The sequence below is a fragment of the Oncorhynchus mykiss genome, chromosome 20, assembly GCF_057628025.1.
Source record: "Oncorhynchus mykiss isolate SJ-2025 chromosome 20, ASM5762802v1, whole genome shotgun sequence".
Taxonomy (NCBI): domain Eukaryota; kingdom Metazoa; phylum Chordata; class Actinopteri; order Salmoniformes; family Salmonidae; genus Oncorhynchus; species Oncorhynchus mykiss.
The window spans coordinates 8794935-8814097 of record NC_143041.1 but is presented as its reverse complement, the minus strand read 5'-3'; the positions used below and the strand labels follow the sequence as shown (position 1 = coordinate 8814097).

Sequence of the window (19163 nt, the reverse complement as noted above, 5' to 3'; positions counted from 1 at the left end):
GAAAAACAGGAGTATGGGGAAAACACGCTGGTAGGCTTGACGAGACAAGACGTACTGGCAACAGACAAACAGAAAACACAGGTATGAATGCACAGGGGATAATGGGGAATATGGGCAACACCTGGAGGGGCTGGATACAAGCACAAGACAGGTGAAACAGATCAGGGTGACAAAAATTGGGATTTTCTGAGAAAACCAATGTATTTTCATTTAAAACACACTACAAATATGTTTTTAAATGTTTAGTTAGAGTGTAGATGTATATAGTGCCTTCATACCTCTTGATTTATTCCACATTTTGTTGATACAGTACATACAGCCTGAATTCAAAATGGATACACACAATAGCCCATAATGATGAAGTGAAAACATGTTTTTAGATTTTTTTGCAAATTCATAGAAAATGTCATACAGAAATATATATTTTACAGAAGTATTCACACACCTGAGTCAATACTTTCTAGAAGCACCTTTGGCAGCTGTGAGTTTTTCTGGGTAAGTCTCTAAGAGCTTGCCATACCTGGATCGTGCAACTTTTTCCCATTATTCTTTTGAAAATTCTTCAAGCTCAGTCAAATTGGTTCTTGACACATCATACTAAAATGAGTGTCTCGGATTTACGTAAAGAATAATACGAAATGCTCTGAGACCAGGTTGGTTATAGAGCAGCAAAGCACAGCTCAGAGCCAGCTACTGGCAAGCAGGGACAAGGTTGGGCTGCTGAGAAGGTTACCTCTCTCTCCCACTGGCCCACTGTTGATAAAGGTCAAGCAGCAGTCATTCAAAAGCCTTTCTGCTCTGACCTTCCCTCCACGCACAGCGCACCACAACCACTGCTATTATCAGCCCTGCGGAACACTTAAATCTTGGATGATTATTTTTGTTGTGTACTTTATGTAAGCTGCTGTGTCCTTGGCTGGGATTAATTCCATTTGCGTTTTGCCAGCTATGCACCTTTTAAAAGCTTATTTATTTCAGCGTCCACTGAGATCACATTCACAGTAAGCACGGCATAGGTCTGCTCAATCAGAAATGTAGGGCAGGGCCCCTTCTGATTTGAGCCCCACTTGTTTAGCAAACATGTTTGCTGTTGCCTGCTTTGCATGTTATTTTGGCATTAATATGTGTCACATATCAGTTTGCAATGTAAAAAAAAAATCATTGAGTTAATAACGCCACATACATGGTCTCTTTTTTGTTTTCTTGAGTAAGGCAGCTCCAAAATGCTGGTGTTTCAGTCTAGCTCAGTGCCTTCTGTGGTGGTGGGGCAGCCAGTGAAAAATAAAGAGAGTAGGGGTTTGTAATGTTTGCTAGTTGCGCCGTGATTGGCTCAGTGTTCTGTCACTCATGGGAACACTACGTCGCCGCAAAATCTGAATAGGGGAGCTCGAACATTTAAGCCCATTGGGTGCTGCCATGGAGTTACATTATACGTGCCCATCCAAGAAGGCTCAAGGTCATTGGCCACAGATAAAATTACGTAAAATAACGTTATATCTACCGTAGCTTTGATTGGACTGATCATGTCAACATCATACTTTCAAAATCTTAGCTAGCAAGCGACGAACAAGCATGAATCACATCGAACATCTACTGGCAAATCCTTTTCAAATGATAGATAAAAATGATCGGTGCTCATCGGATATTGGACATAAACATTACACAACAAGTTGGAAATCGCAAATTCAACATTGAGTGGTTTGGAAGGAATCAGTGGCTAACTGCAAGTGTTGCAAAGCAATCACTAGCCTGCTATTCAGTGGAGAGGGTGTGTGGTCCATGTCTGGGTTTAAGGGTCTCTTTTACAAGCTTAAAAGGATAAACATTCACATGCAACACCATGGGCCAGAAAAGGTTGAACACATTGGCCATGCTGTTAATCCAGCATGACTTTGCCACATTGAAAACAACTGGGAAGATGCGTTTTGAACGGTCATCCAACTCGGAATTCTAAGTCAGGAACTCAGGCCTCTTTCTAGAGCTCCAACCTGAAGATCACTGATGTCATGATTCAACCTTGTTTTTTTCCTCTGAGTTCCCAGTTGTCTTGAAAACCCCATAAATCCAAAGAATGACAGGTTTTGATGACAAATTTTGCCCACAAGAAAGACCACCAACACCACCTTCCTGTTCATGTAAGCACAGCACAACAAAGTGAGTCCAAATATGTCTTGTATGCTGCTGCATAAATTATGTAAGATGCCAGGAAGATATGTATACTGTAGCTAAGAAAGTAATACTAAGTGTATGTTGTGTAGTAAACTGTTAGTAGGCCATGTGCCTCACCCTAATAATTTGGTCCCTTTCCCCCTCATAACTTAGATTACTGTTGTGACTTGGTGGTGCACATGTAGCCTATAGCCTGTTTTAGAGAAATTCCATCATTGAATATTGTAAGAGTTTTCATTGTCTGCTTATATGCCTCCTTTATTACCTTTATTTATCCTACAGTCCTGACTTGGTGTACAGATAGAATACTGTAAGAACGGGTTCTGAATTCTGTCACTGCACATTTCAAAAGTGCCGAACAAATTGTTATATTGACTACGTCCGTTTTAGCATGCTCATTTGGTATTTTATTAGGATCCCCATTAGCTGTTGCAAAAGCAGCTGCTACCCTTCCTGGGGTCCACACAAAACATGAAACATGACATAATACAGAACATTAATAGACAAGAACAGCTCAAGGACAGAACTACAGTTGAAGTCGGAAGTTTACATACACCTTATCCAAATACATTTCAACTCCGTTATTCACAATTACTGACATGTAATCCTAGTAAAAATTCCATGTCTTAGGCCAGTTAGGATCACCACTTTATTTTAAGAATGTGAAATGTCAGAATAGTAGAGATAATTATTTATTTCAGCTTTAATTTCTTTCCAGTGGGTCAGAGGTTTACATACACTCAATTAGTATTTGGTTGCATTGCCTTTAAATTGTTGAACTTGGGTTAAACGTAGCCTTCCACAAGCTTCCCAGAATAAGTTGGGTGAATTTTGGCCCATTCCTCCTGACAGAGTTGGTGTAACTGAGTCAGGTTTGTAGGCCTCCTTGCTCGCACATGCTTTTTTAGTTCTGCCCACAAATTTTCTATAGGATTGAGGTCACACCAATACCTTGACTTTGTTGTCCTTAAGCCATTTTGCCACAACTTTGGAAGTATGCTTAGGGTCATTGTCCATTTGAAAGACCCATTTGCGACCAAGATTTAACTTCCTGACTGATGTCTGGAGATGTTGCTTCAATATATGCACATAATTTTGCTGCCTAATGATGCCATCTATTTTGTGAAGTGCACCAGTCCCTCCTGCAACAAAGCACACCCACAACATGATGCTGCCACCACCGTTCTTCACGGTTGGGATGGTTTTGAAATTACTCCCAAGGATGAACCAGATTTGTGGTCTACAATTTTTCTTGGCTGATTGGCTGATTTCTTTTGATTTTCCCATGATGTCAAGCAAAGAGGCACGGAGTTTGAAGGTAGGTCTTGAAATACATCCACAGGTACACCTCCAATAGGCTAATTGACATCATTTGAGTCAATCAGAAGCTTCTAAAGCCATGACATAATCTTCTGGAATTTTCAAAGCTGTTTAAAGGCAGTCAACTTAGCGTATGTTAACTTCTGACCCACTGGAACTGTAATACAGTGAATGAGTGAAATAATGTCTGTAAACAGTTGTTGGAAAAATGACTTGTGTCATGCACAAAGTAGATGTCCTAACCGACTTGCCAAAAGTATAGTTTGTTAACAAGAAATTTGTGGTGGTTGAAAAACAAGTTTTAATGACTCCAACCTAAGTGTATGTAAACTGCCGACTTCAACTGTACATACATTTCTTAAAAAGGTACACGTAGCCTACATATCAATGCATACACAAACTATCTCGGTCAAACAGGGGAGAGGCGTTGTGTGGTGTTGCTTTATCCTTTAAAAAAAAACAAAAAAAAACAGATTCTGTTTATTTGAGCAATACGAGATGGAACAGAGTTCCATGCAATAATGGCTCTAAATAATACTGTACGCTTTCATGAATTTGTTATGGATTTGGGCTCTGTCTGATGGGGTAAGTGTGTCAGAGCTTTGTGTATGTTGACTATGCAAACAATTGGGGATTTGACACGTTAATGTTTCTTATAAAAATAAGTGATGCAGTCAGTCTCTCCTCAACTCTTAGCTAAGAGAGACTGGCATGCATGGTATTTATATCAGGCCTCTGATTACAGTGAAGAGCAATATGTGTCGCTCTGTTCTGGGCCAACTTCAGCTTCACTAGGTCTTTCCTTGCAGCACTGGACCACACAATAATCAAGATTAGACAAAACTAGAGCCTGCAGAACTTGATTTTTGGAGTGTGGTGTCAAAACAATCAGAGCATCTCTTTATTACGGCCAGATCTCTCCCCATCTTTACAACCATTGAATCGATATGTTTTGACCATGACAGTTTACAATCTAAGGTAACGCCAAGTCATTTAGTCTCCTAATTTCTTAATCAGAATTACAGATTGCCTCTTATCCACTCATCACTCCCTAATGCCATAGTTTGTACATCTCAATTGTCAGTAGTAACCACCTTTGTTTAGGCAAGTCAGCCATGTCAGATGTTTTTTTTTTTTAAACAGGCATTAAATGAGTCTGAATGAACTGTTTTTCTGCCAGACAAGGCTCCGTTGATACCACTGCTGCATCTGGCTAAAGACTCACTTGAGATGCACCCTCAGTCTGCTCTGAGCATTTCTACTATGGCTTTTGCTTTGAGTACATCCACTCATGATACATACTTCTTTCCTATAGCCCTTCACTTGCCCAAGTTCCAAAATGAAACCCCTTGACCGCTAACAGCCATTCAGAGTGACTTGTGGTTGAGGCCTGTAGTTCTAGTACGTTTAAATTTCTCATCCTATAGGACCACAATAATACAATTTGCTATTTGGGGGCATTTGTCAATTGAAATGTAGTGACTTATCACACCAAAAGATGGCACTACATCTCAACTGTTTTGCCCATAGACTAAACCACATATGGCATTTTGGATGGAAAAAATAAATACTTAAAGAACAATTTTTCCAGAGAGAACTTAATTTGTGGTGCCAGATACGAGCACATACAAATCATTTGAAAATTGAAGGTACAGTTCAGGGCCAGTTGGTTATCCAGTTCTTGTGACATCTGCCTCTTGGGTTAGGTTACAACATGGAGAGGCCAGCCGTGGCCTTGTGGTCCGTGCTGCAGGGTGGCTAGGCGGGAAGCTAGCAGCAGCAGCAGGCCAGCGAGGACCTCCAGGCAGAAGGAGAGCCAGGCCAGGCCGAGGGACCAGCCGAAAGAGGTGCTGACCACCTGGGCCAAACGCTCAGCCCCCACCAGCCTCTCAGTCTCAGCCATCGCCTGTTGGGAGTAACTGATGTACAGGCTGACACCAGAGAGGGTCAGAACACCTGAGGAAACACACACACACACACGTAATTGATGTAGCTGGGGCTCACTTTGAAGCATGTCAGCAAACCTGGGGAGACAATAACAGTAAGTCATTGCTAATATACCAAATGCGCACACAAGCAGTTGGAGAGGGAGATTGAACATTATTTTCATGTAAGCACAAGTATGTACAAGTGCTAACAGGGTACACTTGGCTTGGAGAGAAGGATCACCTGAAAGGCGGTAGCATTGGAGGACAATGACGCCACAGACAGCTTCTTACACATAAAAGAATAGGATCAAAGGGACAGCCAGCGAAAGAGAGGAACACTTGAATGGTGTATTTGGTTTTGTCTTTACAACCCACATATTACAATGAGAGAAACAAGAAGTAGACTGAAGCATGCACCATCTGATGATATCGGAGTTTAAGAGCCATCAGAGTCCTGTTATGTTGCCATGGAGGAAACTCCTGTCTTTGGTTCCGGCGGAATAGGAAAAGTCAATAAACTATAACGTCTTTGTATCCAGCTCCCTGCACCCAGCAGCCCAAATCACCACATATTGTTGGCAGGGGGGCTAGGTGGGCATAATTTTAATTTATCCCTATGTCACCCAAGGGTGTCAAGAGCTGAGAGGGAGGAAGGAGTGGAAGGTGTGTGAGTGAGAGAGTCAGTTATTATTGAGTTGACCTACAATCCTCAAATGGACCATCAGACAGCCTTACTTTTCCCTCAGACTCCATCTACACTGGACTGACTGGCGACTAATACAAAGATACTCATAAAATTCCAGAAAACCATAGAGCCATCAAGCCAGGAACATTAGAAAGAACATCAGTGACAATTACACAGAGGGCTTATTCACACAGGACTGAAATAATAAAAGTGATCCGAATGACTTACAATGACAAAACCAGAGACAGTACCACAGGGAGTATAATCAACTACCCATCAGCCTGCTCAATGATTGGTGGATATGGTTGCTGGCTACGACAGACACATCGTTTGTTAGCAGAAATGAACAGGAAATTGAAATAAACAAGTTCTGGATATTCCCTATTGACACGGACCCCAGATGACAGAAGCTCGCCTCGTAAGAGACTGCTCCTGATTACTTCCGAGGTGTGGTAGCCTTGTGGTTCGTACGAGGCTAGAGGTGTGGTAGTCTTGTGGTTCGTACGTGGCTAGAGGTGTGGGTCTCTCAGACACTTATAGATTCCAAGCATCACCCAGGTGGAGTCTACACTTTCGCTGGTGGATGTTCCAGCCTACCGACAGAGGATGAGTAGTTGTGAACTTCAGAGACAGAGATGCCTGATAAAGAGCTCCAGTCCTGCTTGTCTGACTGATGTTTCTCCCTACCTGGCTGTACCATCTCCACTCAAGCTATTCCTTTATTTAACTGCATTCTCATCTAGCCATAGTTATGACCTGTTAAATCTACTCAGCTCCGTTCAGAATCACTAGAAGGAAATCCAATTTCACCTTTGCTATTCTTACTCATGGAACCCCTGGCTCAGGCAATTCATCAATCGAAGGAAATAACACAAATTTCCCCAAAATCTACTGATCACTTAATATCATTACACGCTCGATTATACACTGCTCAAAAAAATAAAGGGAACACTAAAATAACACATCCTAGATCTGAATGAATGAAATATTATTAAATACTTTTTTCTTTACATAGTTGAATGTGCTGACAACAAAATCACACAAATTATCAATGGAAATCAAATTTATCAACCCATGGAGGTCTGGATTTGGAGTCACACTCAAAATTAAAGTGGAAAACCACTACAGGCTGATCCAACTTTGATGTAATGTCCTTAAAACAAGTCAAAATGAGGCTCAGTAGTGTGTGTGGCCTCCACGTGCCTGTATGACCTCCCTACAACGCCTGGGCATGCTCCTGATGAGGTGGCGGATGGTCTCCTGAGGGATCTCCTCCCAGACCTGGACTAAAGCATCCGCCAACTCCTGGACAGTCTGTGGTGCAACGTGGCGTTGGTGGATGGAGCGAGACATGATGTCCCAGATGTGCTCAATTGGATTCAGGTCTGGGGAACGGGCGGGCCAGTCCATAGAATTAATGCCTTCCTCTTGCAGGAACTGCTGACACACTCCAGCCACATGAGGTCTAGCATTGTCTTGCATTAGGAGGAACCCAGGGCCAACGGCACCAGCATATGGTCTCACAAGGGGTCTGAGGATCTCATCTTGGTACCTAATGGCAGTCAGGCTACCTCTGGCAAACACATGGAGGGCTGTGCATCCCCCCCAAAGAAATGCCACCCCACACCATGACTGACCCACCGCCAAACCAGTCATGCTAGAGGATGTTGCAGGCAGCAGAACGTTCTCCACGGCGTCTCCAGACTGTCACGTCTGTCACATGTGCTCAGTGTGAACCTGCTTTCATCTGTGAAGAGCACAGGGCACCAGTGGCAAATTTGCCAATCTTGGTGTTCTCTGGCAAATGCCAAATGTCCTGCACGGTGTTGGGCTGTAAGCACAACCCCCACCTGTGGACGTCGGGCCCTCATACCACCCTCATGGAGACTGTTTCTGACCATTTGAGCAGACACATGCACATTTGTGGCCTGCTGGAGGTGATTTTGCAGGACTCTGGCAGTGCTCCTCCTGCTCCTCCTTGCACAAAGGCGGAGGTAGCGGTCCTGCTGCTGGGTTGTTGCCCTCCTACGGCCTCCTCCACGTCTCCTGATGTACTGGCCTGTCTCCCGGTAGCGCCTCCATGCTCTGGACACTACGCTGACAGACACAGCAAACCTTCTTGCCACAGCTCGCATTGATGTGCCATCCTGGATGAGCTGCACTACCTGAGCCACTTGTGTGGGTTGTAGACTCCGTCTCATGCTACCACTAGAGTGAAAGCACCGCCAGCATTCAAAAGTGACCAAAACATCAGCCAGTAAGCATAGGAACTGAGAAGTGGTCTGCGGTCACCACCTGCAGAACTACTCCTTTATTGGGGGTGTCTTGCTAATTGCCTATAATTTCCACCTGTTGTCTATACCATTTGCACAACAGCATGTGAAATGTATTGTCAATCAGTGTTGCTTCCTAAGTGGACAGTTTGATTTCACAGAACTGTGATTGACTTGGAGTTACATTATTGTGTTTAAGTGTTCCCTTTATTTTTTTTGCGCAGTGTATATTTTACCATATCTAGACAAAGTAGCTCTATGGCTCCCAAACACTGAATGTATCTATGATATGCAATGCTTCATCTCAAGCTATAAAAGGTATCTAACCAAATCAGCCCTCCTGCCTCTCAAGACGCCGATGGTGGACTCCATCTCTACTTAAGTAATACCAATTGTTTCCCAATTTAAATAATTGGGAGTAGATATAGTTCCTTCCTTAGATTAAACACTTGCCAGAAACTTTAACAGAACGCTCAAATCAATTCAATCCGACCTCAGTAAATGAAATAATATTTTAGTTGTTTTAACCTGCAGAATATCTATTATCAAAATGAATATATTGACACGGCTGAATTTCTGTAGTTCAATGATACCCATTGCCCTGGAAGAGGTGGTCTACACTGAGATATCCAGATATCCCTTAATGTAAACTAGAGAAGACTAGTTCTGCAAAATGGCAACCATCTCACGCTCTCCCATTTAACCAGTGGGAGGGGGGTGTTGGCGGGTGTATGGTTACTAACGGGAGGAATGCGTTGGGGTTGTCCTTGTATGCATTTCTTTGATAGTTTTTCTTTTACACCTGTAATCTCTCCCCACCCGATGTCTAAGGGGTGTACTTGTACATCAATCTGACTCAAGCTACAGAAAAAAAACAGATAGAGTCCTACCCTATGAGCTGTTCTGGCTCGGGCAAGCCAATGCTCATCCAAGGCTACTTACTGCTGCAGAAGCACTTTGGGTCAGTCTGACCCGGAGTCCCTCTTCCTGAGGGGATTGAAAGGACCTTTGTGTTGTGAGGCTTTAGGGCCCCCTTAGCCATAAAGCTCACTGATGGTGATGTGTATTTAACATTTTTATTAAGCTCATGGAATTTGTTAAATTGAGCATTTGGCAGATGATACAAGACCCTCACATATACACAAAGAGACAAGTTTTCCAGTAAATTGGAGACGTTTACAAGAAAACATGCTTGATGGAGGAATTGAAGAAGATAAAATCAAAGATAAGAATGACCGGGAGAAGACAAAAGAAGGATGGATAGAAGGCACAAACACAATAGCGCCACACGTAGAGTGACCACAACAGAGCGAGGAAGACAAGGCACACAGACCAAATTCACAAGGAGTCAGTAGAAAGCCAAATCCCTGAACAAAAATATAAAACGCAACATGTAAAGTGTTGGTCTCATGTTTAATGAGCTGAAATAAAAGATCCAAGAAATGTTTCATTTGCACAAAAAGCATATTTGTTTACATACCTGTCAGTGAGCACTTCTCCTTTGCCAAGATAATCCATCCACCTGACAGGTGGCACATCAAGAAGCGGATTAAACATCATTACACAGGTGCACCTTGTGCCAGGGACAATAAAAGGCCACTAAAATGTGAAGTTTTGTCACACAACATAAAGCCACAGATGTGAAGTTTGAGGCAGGCATGTTCATTTCTCTACTATAAGCTACCTCCAACTTCGTTTTAGTGAATTTAGCAGTACGCACAACCGGCCTCAAAACCGCAGACCACATGTATGGCGTCGTGCAGGCGAGCGGTTTTCTGATGTCAACATTGTGAACAGAGTGCCCCATGGTAGTGGGTTTATGGTATGGGCAGGCATAAGCTACAGACAATGAACACAACTGCATTTTATTGATTGCAGTTTGAAAGCACAGAGATACCGTGAAGAGATCCTGAGGTCCATTGCCGTGCTATTCATCCCCACCATTACCTCATGTTTCAGCATAATAATGCACAGCCCCAAGTCGCAAGGATCTTTATACAATTCCCGAAAGCTGAAAATGTCCCAGTTCTTCCATGGCCTGCATTCTCACCAGACATGTCACCCATTGAGCATGTTTGGGATGCTCTGGATCGACAGCGTGTTCCAGTTCTCGCCAATATCCAGCAACTTCGCACAGCCAATGAAGAGTGGGACAACATTCCACAATCCATAGCCGGATCACCTCTATATCATCATTCATTGAATCAGATGGCTCATTCATCAAAATCCACTGATATTGCCAACTCCTTTAATATTTGTTTTCATTGGCAAGATTAGCAAACTTAGGCATGACATGCCAGCAACAAATGCTGACATTACACATCCAAGTATATCTAACCAAATTATGAAAGACAAGCATTGTAATTTTGAATTCCGTAAAGTAAAATATTGTTTATCAACAATGACAAGCCACAACTTGTCTGACAACTTGGATGGAATATTACTGAGGATAATAGCAGATGAAATTGCCACTCCTATTTGCCATATTTTACATTTAAGCCTACTAGAAAGTGTGTGCCCTCCTACCTGGAGGGAACACAAGTTAATCCCCTACCTAAGAATAGTAAAAAACCCTTAACTGTCTCAAATAGCCGACCAATCAGCCTGTTACCAAGCCTTAATAAACTTTTGGAAAAAAATGTTGTTTGACCAGATACAATGCCATTTTACAGTAAACAAATTGACAAGACTTTTAGCACGCTTATAGGGAAGGCCATTCAACAAGCACAGCACTTACACAAATTACTGACGACTGGCTGAGAGAAAATAATGGGGGGAGCTGTTTTGTTAGATTCAGTGCGGCTTTTGACATTATCAATCAAAGTCTGTTGCTGTAAAAACTTATGCGTTATGGCTTTACACCCAATGCTGTATGGTGGATAAAGAGTTGCCGGTCTAACAGAATAGAGGATGTTCTTTAATGGAAGCCTCTCCAACAAAACCCAGGTAGAAATCAGGAATTCCCCAAGGCAGCCGCCTAGGCCACTTACTTTTTTCAATCTTTACTAACATGCTTTCAGCAAAGCAGCAGGGTAGCCTAGTGGTTAGAGAGTTGAACTAGTAACCGAAAGGTTGCAAATTCAAATCCCTGAGCTGACATGGTACAAATCTGTCGTTCTGCCCCTGAACAGGCCGTCATTGAAAATAAGAATTTGTTCTTAACTGACTTTAAAAGGTTTAAAAAAAAATTAAAAAGTGTGCTGATGACGAAACACTATACACGTCAGCTACCACAGCGACTGAAATGACTGCAACACTTGAAAAAGAGCTGCAGTTTCAGAATGGGTGAAACTACAGTTCTAAATATTTCTAAAACTAAAAGCATTGTATTTGGGACATAATTCACTAAACCTCAACTAAATATTGTAATGAATAATGTGGAAAGACCAAACTGCTTGGAGTAACCCTGGATTGTAAACTGCTATGGTCGAAACAAATGTATACAACAGTAGCTAGGATGGGGAGAAGTCGGTCTATAATAAAGCGCATTCTAAACAGCACTATCCACAAGGCAGGTCCTACAGGCCCTAGTTTTCTTGCACCTGGACTACTGTTCAGTCGTGTGTTCAGGTGCCACAAAGAGGGACTTGCAATTGTCTCAGAACAGGGCAGCATGGCTAACAATAATATGCATGTCAATCTCGCCTGGCTCAAAGTGGAGGAGAGATTGACTTCATCACTACTTGTATTTGTGAGAGGTATTGACATGTTGAGTGCACCGAGCTGTCTGTCTGAACTACTGGCACAACTCGGACACCCATGCATACACCACAAGACATGCCACCAGAGGTCTCTTCACAGTCCCCAAGTCCAGAACAGACTATGGGAGGCGCACAGTACTACATGGAATTCTATTCCACACCAAGTAACTCATTGCTAGCAGTAAAATTAGATTTACAAAACAGATACACCTTATGGAACAGCAGGGACTGTGAAGCAACACAAACAAACATCGACAGATGCACACAAACACACGATAACATACGCACTATACACACACATGTACACATGGATTTTATGTAATAGATATGTGGTAGTAGAGGCCTGAGGACACACATTTAAAATGTTGTATAATCTGTTATGACTGTATTGTAATGTTTTTAAAATGTATTACTGCCTTAATTTCGCTGGAGCCCAGAAAGAGTAGCTTCTGCCAAGGCAGCAGCTGATGGGGATCCATAATAACTACAAATAGGAAGGAGGTGTCATACTGCATGAGGCAAATGGTGGTCACACCAGATTACTGACCAATTTTCTGATCCACGCCCCTACTTAAAAAAAAGGTGTATGACCAATAGATGCATATCAGTATTCCCAGTCAAGTGAAATCCATAGATTAGTGTCTAATGAAGGTATTTCAATTGAGTGATTTCCTTATTTGAACTGTAGTCAGTTGAAATTGTTGCATGCTGCGTTTATATTTTTTGTTCAGTGTAATTCCAGCCTTGATTCCATTTCACACATTGCCATGTGCTGTTGATTAGGTCTGAAGGCATTTAGAGTCTTGTTCCTTAACTCAGTTCTCCTGCATCACAAGGCTTTCTTTATCAGGGTTATTCTAGGCCTAACTGGCAGTGTCACGGGGAGAGAAAGGGCACCAGTAGAGTTAGAATTAGTAGAATCTAGAATGTTCGTTCCACTCATTCAATTTGTGTGGGGACGCCCATCGGTCAAGAGCGGCGTGTTGGCTGAAGCTGCTGCATTGGTCACTCTTGATTAAGTAAAACAGTAAACAACGCTCTACCCTCAAGTTCATAATCTATTAGGGCCCTTTTCTGACCAGAGTTAAGCGCACGTAAAACTAACGTAATTCCAATTTTAGGCACTTCTCTCGCTGTGTATTCTGACCTTGAATCTAAGCAGGAGAACAGCATGAGTATTCTGACCTTGAACCTAAACAGGATAGCAGGATGCTATTCACCCGCTATTTGTTCGGTGTGGAGATCTAAGAAATTAAGTTGTAACGGAGGTGTGTCTACAGATAAACCTTAGTCTGACCTTGGTTTAGTCGCCTCATTATTCCACTTTTACGCGCGAGGACTCCATGAATAAGGTCGAGCGAACCGGCCCGTTCCAAGAGGAAAAAGCATATACTTTATTTTTTGCTTGGAGACGAATGTGAAACCAGCTATACGGAAGCAAACTGAAAATCAACATGACATGTATTGCGGCCCCTTTTCCACAGTGAAAGAGGCTACAAATAGCTGCGCCGTTGTTACGAATTTTAAATGTGTGCCCGTATAATTTGCGTGGATGAAATTTGGACACCCAAACTATAGGCTTCTGTAGGGAACCTGCCCCCGAACCTGCCGAGTTAATGCATGCTCATTAGAATGTCTTAATTATAGCCTATGCCCGGGCTTTTCTCAGGTTTGATTTTACAATGTGTGTAATGTTAAATATCAGCACTATCGGGGAGCCACCGTCAGTAATACCCACATACATTTATAACTCACTTCAGTGTTAATTTTCTTCCATTTGTAGCCTATATTTTGCATCATTCCATTCCGTTTCCCTTTCATTCCTCTGTCACGTTCGTGTAATTGTTCCTGATGGTCGCTAGCATTTGTGGCTCATATTAGGCTAACGTTGTGCAATAATTTGGGTCACGTAGCCTTTTTAAATCATTGAGTAAATCAGACCACACGTAGCAGGTTAAGCCTGGAACCTTGCGCACGGTTCACGACGAGTGGACCGTTGTTTCATGATTAGTGAGAATTAGGGTAAATTCATAGGACTATTGTTCATAGGACTATTGTTCAAACCCTATTGTACACTTTTTTCCACCTTTGAATATTTTATGGATTATACTTGAGTATGACAACTTTCAGGATTAATCAAACCACTTTTTTATTCATCAAGATATGTAGTGCGTGAAGGCTCTCTAAACCGGTTTATGATTCATAGATACTTTCCTAACCCTAAAATATACCGTATTAATCTACAAAATCAGAGTATTTTTTATATCTACCGGTTGGTGCTGAAACGGAGACCTTCATAAGGTAAATCTGAATACCAACTACTGAGAAGTGCGTCGGAAAGGCGTGTGCAATAGTTATTTCCTTAATCAGAATCGGGCCCCTAAATAATAAGGTGCTAAATCCTGGTAATGTTGTCCAACAATGAAAAGGAAAACACTTTCCAGTGTGCTGTCCAATTAATTGATATTCCTCTCAGAGGACATACAGTACTGTGTACTTGCACTTTCCATAGAGAAGGTCTTTACAACTCTAGCGCCAAGTGACTCTCGATAACGATAATAAAGGATATACTGTACGGTTGAGAAGGTAATCCTCATAACTGGATTGGTAATCAACAGGCTAGGCAGGGGTGCCATCAAGCCATCTGTGGCCTGTTCCTTCCCAGTGATATGGCCTTGTAATTGGGGTACAGTGTAAGTCTATCATCATCCATCGCTCTCAACCTAGTTCTCGCTCTACAAACCTTTATTTTTACAATCTCTCCATACCCTAATTTCTCTTGTTTAAATCCCAAACACTAATCTCTTCATCTCCATCCATTTTAAAGCCCATAACTTCCACCTCTTTCTCCTCCTCTAAAGCTGGCTAAAGTCATTCCCATCCATATCTTGCTCTCCAGTACCTTCCCTCTTCTATTCTCTACACCCCCCTCACTATTACTCAAATGACTTATTTCAGTGGATATAACCAAATCATTGCTCTCCTCAGCAGCCCCCTTCAATAAAAATGAAATTAGGAAGTGAAAGTGTTTGAAAGCAGAGGGATATTGCAGTGTTGGCCATCCCCAAAGATCAGTAACAGATATACTAATACCGGTAATCTATCTACTATCTGGGAGGCAAACAAACTAACATTTCCACTAAGTACAGGAGAGAGATGTAGGGCTGAATAGACTTTGTTTTCTTTTTTTCCTACTGTATTATTGACTGTATGCTTTGTTCATTCCATGTGTAACTCTGTGTTGTTGTATGCGTCGAACTGCTATGCTTTATCTTGGCCAGGTCGCAGTTGCAAATGAGAACTTGTTCTCAACTAGCTTACCTGGTTAAATAAAGGTGAAATAAATCAATACAATTTTAAAAGATGGACTGGCGGGCAGTGGAGAGAACATCCATCTTAAAATATTCTTCCTTCCTCCGTGGTCAAATCAAACCCATTATTATCAGTCTAGCTCCAACCACATGGAGATAGTTTAGTTTAGTGTGTGTGGAGACTGACATTGTGGTAAATAACATTGCCGACAATAACAAGACCTTTCCAAGTCGTTCTGTGATGCAGAGCCAGATGGTGTGAGACCTTCTGTATCTGTGCTCCAATTAACCACACCACCACCCTCTCACTTCAACTGTGAAACTACAGGGGTGAATCTCAATTATCTAAAATTACCCTGATGCCTCCAAATGTCCTCCTTTGTACGATTGAGATGCACACAACTCTAAGTGAATGGTCTGGCTCTAAAGCAGTCTTTCCCAACTCCAGTCCTCGAGCACACCCAACAGCACATATTTCTGTTGTAGCCTGAGACAAACTCACCTAAATCAACTCATTGAGGACTTGATGATTAGTTGACTAGTTGAATCAGGTGTGCTTGTCCAGGGCTTCATCAAAAATGTGTACTGTTGGGGTTACTTGGTACTGGAGTTGGGAAACATTGCGCTAAAGCAGAGGTTGGCAAATCCAGTCCTCGAGGGCCTGATTGGTATCACTTGTTCTCAATCCCTAGCAAACCCAACTGATTAATCAAATTGCATTCTAAACTGGAGATCATGATTAGCTGATTATTGGAGTCAGGTGTGTTAGCTGGGGCAAAACTGACACCAATCAGGCCCTCAAGGAATTGCCCACCCCTGTTCTAAAGACTTTATGGATGGGAGTATGTTGCATAGGAGTGCATTTGGACATGCAGGTGTCAGGTAACCTTGCCCTTGTCCCAGATCTCCTTGTGCTATCATGTCAACTCTGTGTCATGCTAAACATGACAATGAGTAACAAGGCGTTGGCATGGTAGCACAAACAGACTAGCATTAAGACTAGGAGTTAGGGCCCTAAGGATGAGCGATGATGGATGACACACTTACTGCAGAGGATGAGATAGGAGGCGGTGCCAGTGAGGAGGGTGGGGCTCCGGGCCAGGGAACTGATCAATCCACAGATGCCTCCGAACACCAGCAGGACCAGGCTTAGAGGCAATAGGACCACAATCGCACTGTGCATGTCTGGGGAAACAAACAGACACACAATATTCCAACCATAGGAGCACTTCTATCACCAACACTTGAGACACAGATTGCGGCTTCATCAATAAGAGAATCTATTCAAAATAGCAATAGCTGTAAATGTTTTATTCTGTCTTGTTTAATAAGGTGATAATGGACAGGTAACTCACTCAACATGTGCATCTCAGAATCAGAGTAGTTGGGGGAGTTAAATGTGTAAGAATACACCTTCTGACCTGAAAAGATGGATAAACACATTCAGAGGACCAAATGGATTATCCACGGATTTTATTCAGTTTTCATTGTGACAATAAAAGTGTCTTGCTACAGGAAAAATGACAACACATAATCCTAACTGATACTATAAAAGGCATCCATCTAAGAAAGACATTGGTTTCAAATTACTTCATCCAAATGCATACCTTCATAAGTTATCCACAATCCGGAATGGGAATCCGAAACGTTTGTATCGGTCCGGTTGGTTCTGTTCACCTCAATAATGTACCAGTAGTCGCTCCCGATCGCCGTAGCCAGGAACGCGAAACTGAGGATACCGAAGATGCCAGCCGTGATCACCAGAGAACTAAAGGACAGCTTCATCTCGCCTGATTGATGTAAAGTACAGTATTTGCTCAGAGAGAAAAAAAAAACGTGTGCATCGAGTCAACCCCCAACCGGTATAGGGACTGGTAACATGCCCTATTTGTACGCACTATTTCTGCGGTTGACTAGAAGGATTAATGCCAGTAAAAGGCGAAAGTACTATAGATTATAGTGAAATTAAGTCAATTATCACAACTAATCAAAATCATCTCCACTGGCAATCTTTATTTCCATGTCTTCAGGATGGCGCGCTTTCCCGGTGTATCCAGCAAATTCACCGCCCAATAGAGATTAAACAATGTACGAGGTTGAGGCGTGAACCATTACTGATGAGGGTTGACCACTACGCTGAGGGATAAAATATTTTTTTCTGAGCAGCAAGCAGCAGAGTACAAGCAGGCGGGTCCTTTTATTTTATGTGTACAAGTCTCTCGCTCTCCCTTTTACGCATGGCTATTACGCACATCAACTAGTGCACAACACCAACATATTGTAGCGATCCGCAATGCTTAGGGTATTTGCCTTTCACTCCAGCGACCCGGGTTAGCTTCTCTACCCCAACATTCACTACAATTTGTCAGCAGGTTTAACAGCAGATCCTCACATTCGAAGGTTATATTGTGTTCATTTGTTAGAACTGATTATATATGACAAACGTATCTTCAGATATGCCTGTAGTTACAGTGCATTTGTAAAGTATTCACACCCCTTGACTTTTTCCACATTTGGTTACGTTACAGCTTTATTCTAAAATGTATTCAACACACAATACCCCATAATGACAACAAGGTTTTACATCAATTTTTTCATGAATTTTTACAAAATTACATAAGTATTCAGACCCTTTGCTATGAGACTCGAAATTGAGCTCAGGAGCATCCTGTTTCCATTGATCAACCTTGAGATGTTTATACAACTTGATTGAAGTCCACCTGTAGCAAATTAAATTGAATGTACATGATTTGGAAAGGCACACACACACACCTGTTTATATAAAGGTCCCACAGTTGGCTGTGCATGTCAGAGCAAAAACCAAGACATGAGGTCGAAGGAATTGTCCGTAGAGCTTCGAGACAGGATTGTGTCGAGGCACAGATCTGGGGAAGGGTACCAAACAATTCTGCAGCGTGGAAGAAGTTTGGAACCACCAAGACTCTTCCTAGAGCTGGCGACCCGTCCAAACTGAGCAATCAGAGAGGTGACCAAGAACCTGATGATCACTCTGACAGAGCTTCAGAGTCTCTCTGTGGAGATGGGGGAACCTTCCAGAAGGACAACCATCTCTGCAGCACTCCACCAATCAGGCCTTTATGGTAGTGGTCAGACGGAAACCACTCCTCAGTAAAAAAGGCACATGACAGCCCACTTGGAGTTTGCCAAAAGGCACCTAAAGACTCTCAGACACTGAGAAACAAGATTCTCTGGTCTGAGGAAACCCAGATTTAATTATTTGGCCTAAATGCCAAGCATCATATCTGGAGGAAACCTGGCATCATCCCTACGGTGAAGCATGGTGGTGGCAGTATCATGTTGTGGGGATGTTTTCAGCAGCAGGGACTGGGAGACTGGTCAGGATCGAGGGAAAAATTAACAGAGCAAAGTACAGAGAGATCTTTGATGAAAACCTGCTCTAGAGCGCTCAGGACCTCAGACTGGGGGCGAAGGTTCACCTTTCAACAGGACAACGATCCTAAGCACACAGCCAAGACAATGCAGGAGTGGCTTCGGGACAAGTCTATGTCCTTGAGTGGCCCAGCCAGAGGCCGGACTTGAACCCGATCAAACATCTCTGGAGAGACCTGGAAATAGATGTGCAGCGACATTCCCCATCCAACCTGACAGAGCTAGAGGTGATCTGCAGAGAAGAATGGTGTGTCAAACTTGTAGTGTCATACCCAAGAAGACTCAAGGCTGTAATTGCTGCCAAAGGTGCGTCAACAAAGTACTGAGTAAAGGGTCTGAATACTTATGTAAATGTCAGTTTTTTA

The 19163-nt window shown here is 42.5% G+C and overlaps 1 protein-coding gene across 1 annotated transcript; it reads right to left on the bottom strand.

Moving 5' to 3' along the window:
• Nucleotides 1-2553: 2553 nt before the first annotated feature.
• Nucleotides 2554-17590, bottom strand: LOC149974338 (transmembrane protein 235-like). Its single transcript, XM_090212118.1, has 4 exons — nt 16995-17590; nt 16743-16808; nt 16435-16572; nt 2554-5445 (listed from the first exon to the last, which is right to left on the bottom strand). The coding sequence occupies exons 1-4, from the start codon at nt 17170-17172 to the stop codon at nt 5192-5194; spliced, it is 636 nt and encodes a 211-aa protein (XP_090068244.1). The 5' UTR covers nt 17173-17590; the 3' UTR covers nt 2554-5191.
• Between the last annotated feature and the right edge of the window lie 1573 nt (nt 17591-19163).